The sequence below is a fragment of the Mizuhopecten yessoensis genome, unplaced genomic scaffold, assembly GCF_002113885.1.
Source record: "Mizuhopecten yessoensis strain PY_sf001 unplaced genomic scaffold, ASM211388v2 scaffold716335, whole genome shotgun sequence".
Lineage (NCBI taxonomy): Eukaryota > Metazoa > Mollusca > Bivalvia > Pectinida > Pectinidae > Mizuhopecten > Mizuhopecten yessoensis.
Window position 1 is genome coordinate 139785 of NW_018480065.1, and position 9447 is coordinate 149231.

General features: G+C 36.0%; 1 protein-coding gene across 1 annotated transcript; it reads left to right on the plus strand.

Annotated features, from left to right (window-relative positions):
- The first annotated feature begins 833 nt into the window (after positions 1-833).
- LOC110443258 (MAP3K12-binding inhibitory protein 1-like) lies at positions 834-8364 on the plus strand. Its single transcript, XM_021487374.1, has 10 exons — positions 834-1002; positions 3237-3350; positions 3475-3778; positions 4359-4444; positions 4732-4828; positions 5229-5300; positions 6299-6454; positions 6672-6769; positions 7785-7850; positions 8188-8364. The coding sequence occupies exons 1-10, from the start codon at positions 952-954 to the stop codon at positions 8290-8292; spliced, it is 1149 nt and encodes a 382-aa protein (XP_021343049.1). The 5' UTR covers positions 834-951; the 3' UTR covers positions 8293-8364.
- The last annotated feature ends 1083 nt before the right edge of the window (positions 8365-9447 follow it).

Below are 9447 nucleotides of genomic sequence, written 5' to 3' on the forward strand. Positions count from 1 at the left end.
AAATTGACTGTAAATATACTGATCGTAATTCTTTTCGAAAAGAAAAAATGGGAATTAGATTAAGTGTGTTTCAATATTTGGTTTACATGCTTTCAAACATAGATGGAGAATTATGGGTTATCACGACAAGCTAGATCTTATGTCGCAAACATTTGAAAATATTACAAACATTTTAAATGAAATAAACATGCTTCATTTTCCTCTTCCGTTCCTGCTGTTTTTATCTGCAGTTTTAGACTTTTGTTGGCGAGTCCTGCTCTCATATCTTGGGCAAAATGAAACATTTCAATAATCTGAAATACAAAAAAGAATTTATGTTAACTAGTAAAGCGTACATTATTGATATGACGCCAGTTGATGAAATCTTCAAGTTATTTGCATCTTTCCAATTATTTTAAAATAAGTATGTCATTGAGTTTAACTGGCCTTAAAGAGTTTGATAGTATATTTTGTTTATTTCAAGTAGGTCTATATGTGTTTTCATTTTATTACCTCTTGCACAGCTCTATGAATTGTGAGATCTACATTCGCCATCTTTGCAGCAATTTGCAACGCTGGATAGAAAGTGGTACCAAAATAGTTCTTCCCTTATTTCGTTTTCCTTGTTTTACATAGGCCTATTAGCGACTTTAAAATGAGACATATTTGTCTATCTATCTAGCTTATTTATAAGCATTGTTATTGGAGACTTTGGGGAGAATTATCTTCTGTGTTGAAATGTCATCCTATTAGGCCAAATAATTCATATTTCGATCTTGACCAACTTCACAAAACGCACCTGCATCTGTAGCGCGCAAGCGTTTGAGTGTCGCCCAGAACTGAAGCTTGTTGATGATAAAGATTAAACACTATTAATGGCTGCCGCCAGCTGTGTTGAGTAGAAGAGGGATAAACACTCGTTTGTTTTAGGAGAAAGTCTTATTTTTGAGAAACTTCTTGCTGGTCGTAAGGATGACACACACGGAGTCCTTCATGTCGTGGTTTGATAGGGCATTGTCAAAGGTAAGATATCTTTTGTTGCAGTAGCAAGTGCGATTCAACCACGGGGGTTCGTTACAGATTTACCACAAGCTACTAGTTAGCTTACAACGATGTCACCTGAGCGAAATGTCTGAAAGTGTATGTGTGCTGCATGTGAGTCTGTGACCCATATCAGTCTAAGCAAATGTGTATTTCAGACATTTGTAACGAACCCTGTGATTCAACACCAGGGATTGCTTGTTTATCAGTGACAGTGGTGTAAAACTCGACCAAGACATTATTTTTAAATCTTCCCATCCGTAGTTACGCATGGTTTTGGTTAATCATACTGATTGAAAATTGAACGCAAGTGCGTGTGTGTGCGCACTTGTGTGTGTGGTTGGGGGAGGGGCGGGTTGATACCAATCAACCAATCAACATCTAAAATGTGATTACAACCACAGGGGTTCGTTGCAAATGTCTAAAATACACATGTGCTGTAATGATATGGGTCAAAGCACACCTACACTTAGGTGTGATGTGACCCATATCAGTATACTGTGATTACAACTAGATCTACAAGCCCCGTGATTGCAACCACAAACGTTTGAATCTCAATTAATGACAGGCATGCATTTTTCAGTAAATACACAATATGTATTATGTGTATCTCCTAAACAGGTAGCCCAAGTTTCCCTGGCCCTAACACCAGTCTTAGACATTTTGACATATAGATGTGGGGCCAGAGGGCACTGCTATATGAAAACGTGGAATTCTCCGACACCGTTTGGACGTATCAGGGAGTGACTAATCAACAAAAAGACGCGGCTTGGACATCTTAAAAAGAATAATATAATCCGTTTTCAATCCGAATCAGTACGTTTTTTTGATTAGTCACCCCATGATCTACAAAACTGGCGTTTGCTCAGGTGGGAAATTTTGACCGATTAAAAATTGAGGACTCTACTGACTCAATTTAGCAGCTGTTTTGGTGATAATAAGAGCTGATTTGGATCAATAAATAATCCATTTATCGATATATGTGAGGTATATGTTGTGTCATGGTAGATTTTTGTTGTCAGCACCTCATAACTCTCAGATACCAAACGGTATCGGAGAATTCCATGTTTTCATACAGCAGTGAGTTCTGGCCCCACACCAGACGTCTTTCTGTATGTCAAAATGTCAAAGTCTGGTGTTAGGGCCAGAGGAAACTCGGGCTACTAAACAGGCAAAGGATGCTTTCAAGGTTACTTACTCAGGTACTGGAGCATTGACAAATCTAGATATATAGGCAGATTGGCTCTGAATAGTAAAATATGACTATATGTATAAAGGAATAATGTAATAAAGTCCTTACTGGTCATGTTTATCCTGTACAAATCAATAAAATTGTGGACCTGACAGGTGAGTCGGTGAAATTAAAGATTATTGTCTAAGAGTAATTACACAATTTCATTGGTTTGGAGAAAAAACATTGTTGCATTTTACCCTAATAACATGTTCCTTATTAGTACTCAACAATTATAGTATGTGTCTATTAAATATGTCATCATGTTCAGAAGATACAGAATCAGGTCTCAGGTGTGCTTTTGGAAGATACTTCTGATTAGAATGATAACATGCAGTGAAAGTTTTTCATCTGCCAGGTGCGAGTGAAATATTTAGTGTTTTGGTACAGAAATCATTCATATTCCTGTCTAACAGTCAGATGCAGGAGAGCTATGCTATACCAAAAAATGCAACAACAAAATTCAACAGTCACCGAAAATTGAGTTATTAGATAAAAATCTTTCATTTCATTGACTCAACTGTTTGTCAACTAATTTTTTAATGTGAACGAGGAATATGCAACCACAATTGACACATTTGTTCACATTTATCCAATATAAGTAGAGTATATGAATATGACTTAATAGCCAAATCTGCCTATATTATAAATACGCCAGATATCAAGGGGCTCCGGTACCTGATAATCCAGCTGCAGACGATTGGAGGATACAAGATATTTGTATAATAGCCATCCCAATATCTTATACCTTCCATCTGTCGGGAACATTGTAACAAGATGTTGTAAAGTGATCCAAACTAAATGCTTCTTTTAATAGCCATCAACATTGTAGGAAAGAATGGCCAAAAATGTTAACATGTTTAAATAACCTGAGGCTTGAAAAGGGAGTATTTAGTTTACTGAATCCTAGAATATAAATTTTGCCCTCTAGATCTGGTATGATGGAATTTCATTGTTAACAAGATCATATGATCTCTTCTTTCAGGTTTTCATGAAAAGCACAGAAACCAGTTTTTTGACTGAAGAGATGCTTAAGATGAGTGATGTAGGTTTGCCAAAACTACTTGAAATGCTGGCACTTCTCATCAACAAACTCCAGGTACTGACTGAAACAAATGTTGGTTTCACTATTAACTGTATAGCAGCAATTTTTTTTTGTGGTGGATGTTTTTAAAAAATATTCTTAACCACAAACTGTATAAGACATTGCATTTGTATTTCAGATCTACCAGGACAACTTGAAAGAATCATTGGAAGAAAGTCAAGTTGATGTCGAAACAATTGATGGTGAACATGTTGACACAGGGATGGACACATCGTCTATGAGGCATTCTAGTATCACAAAAGAAAATGTTTGTGATACAATGCTGACTGAACCATCAAGAACTTCTCAGGATGCCAGTGTACAGACTGAGGATGTCAAGATTTCTGACCTGTCCAGAAATTCATTTCAAACTGAAAAATCTGAAGACACAGGGATTTTGCAAGACAGGGAAACCAATAGTAGTTGTGGTCTAATATCTGATGGTAAATTATTAAGTTTACAGTCAAGCTAAATAAATGTAGCTATAGTCTGAGTTTCCTCTGACCCTGACACCAGTCATTTTGACAGATAGATTTCAGGTCAAAATGTCTATTCCTGGTGTCAGGGCCAGGTGAAACTCGGGCTATAATCCAGCTAGCTTCCTTACCAGCTTAAGTGGCTGTACTGTTAGACAGTTGAGACATTTGAATAGAAAATTTAGAATCTGTCCTCTAGTATATTGACTGGTTGGATAGTAGACCAACCAGGTTAGTGGTGGCTGAATCACTGCTTTGATGTTTACCGATACATTTCAATGTGAATGCCTTAAACAACAAATAATGCTTACATTTCCATATGATAACTAGATGAAATGTGTGAAACGTTTCATATCAAATTGTCATAAGAACATCAATGATACTTGCCGTAGCAGTCAGAAAATTTGGGATTTTGAAAATAAAAAGGTGCTTCAAATGAAATCTGACAATTGCTGTTCAACAGATTAATAATGCAGTAATATCTGCAAAGAAAATTTACACAGGATTCACTACTTAATTAAGTTCATAAATAACTTTTGTTGTTAAGAATCCGATGATGTTGTGAACAAGATGAATGACTGCAGACACACGAACGACAAAAACCTGGTGCAGATACAAGCATCCAAGTCTGAGGTAAGTGCAATGAAACTTTATATAAAATGTTTCCATTTTTTGAGTGAATGTAACAATACGTGTATTTCCAACAAATTGAAGATAGCTTATAATAATTGTTTTTCAAAACACAAGTCATATTCTTTGACCATTCAAACAGACAGGTTACTGAATTGACAATGTTGGCCCGATCTAACGGAATATGATATTGTCATCAATGGAAATAACTTATAGCAGTGTGTTAGAAATTTGTTTTCATCTCGCATCAACCGTAAATCTTACTAATGAAAATGTTAATCTCCATTTAGATAGACAGAAGAATTGCAGCCTTTGTGGAGAAGAAGCAGTTGGAGGTAAACGAGCTGAACAGACGAGAGTTCTGCAGTGTACAAGGCCCGGAGGAAGGTTTGTCGAATTACTGGTACAGAGGCATGTCATACTAAACAGTAGGTACATGTATCAAACGAAATACATTCCACAGAACATGAATTGTTGCTTGAAGCATTAGGGACTCTTTTAAATATATTTGTGTTCCTTAAATTAAAAAAACCCAACAGATCAATGTTACATAAATACATGCTTAAGCCATATTTACATAAATTTATAAAGTGACGCTACCCACATTTGGTGTATTAAATTGTGACAGTTTTTCTGTGATATTTAAATTTCCAAATCTCTATATGCATCCCTTTTAACCACAGAATATTGAAAAAAATATTCAGTGTTTGAAATAAAGGAAAGTTTTCATATAAAAAAAATCTCAAAACAGCAGCAAGAGATATAATCCAATTTGTCCTGTTGACAGAGGCAGAAAATAGCTGTGCCCGTGTTGACTCCCTGTTTTTCACAAGAGCAGATGGAAAGAGTCATATCAAAGGTAATATTTACTTTCTGATATATATTGGTGGTATCGGTGTTTAACACGACAGTATAATACAGTCACAAATCAAGACCATAAAGGACTAGAGGCATTAAGGGTCATTTCCAACCTATTTTGGTATTAGTTGTTATATAAACTTGTAATCAGGGATAAATGACGGACGCAAATATGGAATTTTGAATTCATTTGACAACTGGTATATAAAGTATATAGACAACAAAGAGAGGTATATTTAAAACCTGCATTTTTCACAATAAAATGTATGTGTGCATACATTGATAAAAGGCCATTTCGAAGCAAATTAACAAAAACACTGTTCACTTTTTCATTCACAGATAAGAAGTTTTGTGGAGGCTTTCAATTCTGCATGCTAACCGTCCAAAAACACCATATTTTGACTATTTCTGCATAGCAAGACTATTTTGTTGCTATGGTTGGGCAGCCGAAATTATTTGCACCAGGAAAGATAGCCCCAATAAACAAATACAAAATTTGTAAATAAATTTAAATTGAAACTTTTCATGTGGCTGAAAATGACCCATAACGCCCCGAGTCCATTGAATGTCCTCTCTGTATCTTTGTGAGATTAAAACACTACTGTGATAATGGTCCAAATAACTTTGAATTGTTATGTGAAGTCTAGTGGTAGGATACCGGACTCGTGACCGAAGGGTTGCAAGTTCGAGTCATGGCACAGTGTTGTATCTTTGAGCAAGATACTTTACTCCGCTTGTTCCAGTCTACTTAGCTGTAAATGAGTATGTGGCAGGGCAGTGCTAAAACTGTTGAATGCTAGCTGTGAGCGCCGAAATGGCAGCACCGGCTGTATGCTCCCCAGGGAGTTGAAAAAGATATTGGCTGGTTGCAAAGGCCCTATAACCACGGGTAATAATCTGTGAACCACTTTGAGACGACCTACGAACTAGGTAGTGATAAAGCAGTATATAAAAACCTCCAATTATTATTGTTTCTGTACATGCGTTGTTGTGTTGCAGTGAGTCGTGTTGTGAACCTACAGGGTCCTCAGACCCAGATCCCCACCCACTCCGTGGACACTTCTGAATCCAAGGAGGTAGTACAGAAGAACAATCTTCCCCTGGGGATAGAGGAGAGGCTCACCAACATGGAGAAGCATCTGAATGTCAGCAAAGGTACATCTTCAGTTACATAATACCAGTTACTAAAAGCTTCATCACTACTAGACGGTGTATTGCATACAATTTTTAACTGCTGTTACCACAATGTAAAGTTCGGTAAAGGTTCAGAGTTCTGATGATGTCTAGTTCCTTTTCCTGGTCATGATGTCCCCATTGCTCCACATCCTTTGGACCTAAGTCTACTTGTACATATGTTGCTCTCTTGTTACAGGTAAAGTGTCATGTAGCGACGTGTACACCAGACTGAAGTTCCTTGAGGAACGCATTCTATTTTTGGAAAGTTTGTCTCCAGAATACTTCACGTTTCAGGTCAGTATTGTATGGTAGTATATGGTAAACCTTCGGTCAGATTGAACAAAATTAAATCCATATTGTCAATCCTGTTTGAGTAACACAAAATTATAGCCACTATCATTTTAAGTGGTTCGAACAATCAAAGTCGACATCGGCAAAAATTACGACAAACAGTCCAGTCGTTGATTTGGAACACCAACAACCTATTACGATTTATTTGCAATTAATGCGATAAATAATGGTACATATGTCTTTCATATATTTATTGACATATAAATAATCAATTATCAATTTAAATTTGAACTTAATCGCAAAGAAGATGCAAGTGTAGGTAGGCTGCAGAGTAGTACATGTTTTCTAGAGAACTGACAAAAGTTTGATGGTAATTACTGCATTACAAATTTTAAAATTAGTTCGACCTACCACCTGGTCAAGCCTGTTTGCTATGGCACATGTACAGGTAACATATCAATTCAGTAATCAGTCAGGTCACAATTATATAACTAAATCGTAAACACAGTAATATCTACACATGTGTCTATCAGCGATGCAACAGGAACGTTCCGTACTGATAGAGTAGTATGCATGGTTAGGGCCTTAAACAGTCTAACTGGCACATGATGAATACTAGCTCTAACTGAAACGTTAAATGCTGTCAATGTGAAAATAATTCAGTTTTATTGAGTTTCACGAGGCTATTATCACATTGCTGATAACCAAAATCAGTCAATAATTCTGTTGTTTCGGTACTCAAATCCTGTATTGCATCAATCTAAAATGTTGGGTAAGCAGGGTTTGATCATGCACTACATAGAAAATCATTGTAAAAAACATTTTGTTCAAAGCTCACTCCGATTCAACGTAACTGGAGGTTTACCATATATGTAAATTTACATTGAAAATTGATCTATTATTTGTAAATAATATTTTCCAGTTGACTTTGACATTGGGATTAATACGAGTTTTAACAGTAGATCTGTAGTTTTGAACTGTTTCTTCAGTGTGACTAATATATAGTGTTATTTGACAGCCACCCCACCATAAGAAACCCAGAAAGGAGAAACGGGACAACTTCTACAGGGCACCTGAGGATGAGGTAAACAAATCCAGAGAATTTGTAATCTTATAAACATTGGTAAAAAGATTGTTCCAATTCTAGTGTTGGATAGCTCTTAAGTAAGAGATGATACTTCATTTAATTAAAAGCATTGGAACATCATTTTAATTGTAATCAATAGGAGAATGTAGTCTGTAGTACAATCCTGTCCTGATTCTGTCTAACACAATGTATTGGGCTGAAGATGCAGGTTTGGTCAGATTTCTTTATAACGAGACACCTCCTCAGAAACGTGTTTTAGGTTTGTTTTTTGGTCAGTATGCAAGATTTCTTTAAATATGAAATGTTACATTTTTTTTTACTTTCTGTTATACAGAGTATGAGTGTGTCGGATATAGACATGAAGATTAAACAGCTTAGAGAATCTTTGTCAAAGAAAGCTTCCTCAAGCACACCAGCTTCATTGTCAAACACTACGTAATAAACAAGTCCATCGCAACTCGGTGTCCAATTATTTTATATCTAAAATGCTGTTTGGTCACTGAGCTGAGCAGTATAAAAAACAATTGATATACCAAAAACAGAAATCATTTTTGTAAACATAAATTCTTTCGTAACTAGAGTTGTGTTTTTGTGAACAAAAATATACGACACGGTGAGGAACCGTTGGCATCACCTTGGCGTACACCTTTAAATGTTTGAAACAATCATGCTTTTTTTACCTTTGATCTTGAGGTAAAGGCCACAGTGACCTTATGACACTACATTACACATCATCTGTAGGCGATGCAGTTATACTGCAAGTTTCATCAAGATATCTTGAATGGTTTAAAAGTAACAGCCCGAACTAGATGTTCCTGAAAAATTTGCACATATTTGACCTTGGACTTTGGTCAATGACCAAATGACAGTGCACTGCACATCGTCTATAGGTGATGCAGGTATACTTCAAGCTTCATCAATATCTTTAATGGTTTAAAAGTTACAGCTTGGACAAGATCATATTAGAAGAACAAGAACATCTATTCAAATGATTAAAGAAACGGAATTTAAATAAATTGTAAAATATACAGAATTTGGCATTAAAATGAATCTGGGTCTAAGGGAGTTTCTGTAAATGACATCCAGTGGGGGAAGATTTAACAATTTGCATACTAGAGCACTAAGACAGAAAATCACTTCAGTTCTAAAATGTGTTTTCGGTCAGAAGATTTTGTATTGAATACAAGAGATCCCAGAGGGATCTTGGCGCCCACCTTTGTACCATCTTCATTAGTTCTTTGTTAGTTTGATTTTTTCTCTTCTTTCCTCTAATCTGTTTGATCGAGTCAGTTTAACAGTAAATGCACCTTGAGGTAACTTTTAATCTAAACTTAATACTGATGTGTATGAAAGCCAACCTTCAAAGTAAGTTTGTCATTTCACATATTTACTAGTACAGTACTTAATGTGAAAGAAATAGAATCGATCATTGCAATATGAGAAAGATCTGTTTAGTTCTTCTTTTAATCCATTTTGTTTTTATGATCAGTCTCAAAATATAACATACACAACGAGGGATCAAGGGGAACCTACATTTAAAATTTGAGAAAGATCCCTCCCGTACTTCCCGAGAAATAGCGATAACAAACTTTCA

Excerpts from the sequence above, each read along its gene's own strand:
- LOC110443258 (XM_021487374.1), top strand. The coding sequence starts at position 952 with ATGACACACACGGAGTCCTTCATGTCGTGGTTTGATAGGGCATTGTCA. Across the intron at positions 5,301-6,298 it reads TGGAAAGAGTCATATCAAAG|TGAGTCGTGTTGTGAACCTA; the intron begins GTAATATTTACT and ends GTTGTGTTGCAG. Across the intron at positions 7,851-8,187 it reads ACAGGGCACCTGAGGATGAG|AGTATGAGTGTGTCGGATAT; the intron begins GTAAACAAATCC and ends TCTGTTATACAG.